A 630-nucleotide genomic window follows, 5' to 3' on the forward strand; every position below is an offset into this window, starting at 1 on the left:
TCACTGGTCTGTGTCAGTGGTCTGTATGGAGAACCATAGGACCATAGAGAACAATAGAGAACCACAGAGAACCAGAGAACTGTGTCAGAGTCTGTGATACTGGTCTGTGGTACTGGTCTATGGTACTGTCTGTGATACTAGTCTGTGATACTGGTCTTTGGTACTGGTCTGTGGCACTGGTCTGTGGTACTGGTCTCTGTCAGTGGTCTGTGTCAGTGGTCTGTGATAGTAGTCTGTGGTCCATGAAGGAAATTCACCGGTGTCTTCACTTCAACAGTTAAATTTTCTTTGTCTGTTTTTGTCCAAAAGGAAACGACGGCTAAATGTTCAGCCAAAAGATACACAGGTATGAAGGGGGAGGCAGTCCTGGCTGGGAGGTTTTATGTAATCTAGCCATTTCACACTGTGGTACTGGTCTCTGTCAGTGGTCTGTGTCAGTGGTCTGTGTCATTCTGATGAAGGGAACTCACTGGTCTTCACTTCAACAGTTAAATTTTCTTTGTCTGTTTTTGTCCAAAAGGAAACGACGGCTAAATGTTCAGCCAAAAGATACACAGGTATGAAGGGGGAGGCAGTCCTGGCTGGGAGACGGGGGGTCTGAAATCTGTGCTGCTTTTATAGCTAGGCTGT

General features: G+C 46.2%; 1 protein-coding gene across 1 annotated transcript in view; it reads right to left on the reverse strand.

Annotated features, from left to right (window-relative positions):
• The window catches only part of angptl2b (angiopoietin-like 2b), a 16,296-nt gene that overhangs the window by 11,649 nt on the left and 4,017 nt on the right, over window positions 1-630 (reverse strand). Inside the window, exon 3 of the mRNA XM_025053450.1 lies at window positions 5-21. Coding sequence (XP_024909218.1) covers window positions 5-21 — 17 coding nt within the window. The remainder of the gene's footprint in view (window positions 1-4; window positions 22-630) is intronic.

Source organism: Cynoglossus semilaevis, chromosome Z (assembly GCF_000523025.1).
Source record: "Cynoglossus semilaevis isolate Cse_v1.0 chromosome Z, Cse_v1.0, whole genome shotgun sequence".
NCBI classification, from domain to species: Eukaryota; Metazoa; Chordata; class Actinopteri; order Pleuronectiformes; family Cynoglossidae; genus Cynoglossus; species Cynoglossus semilaevis.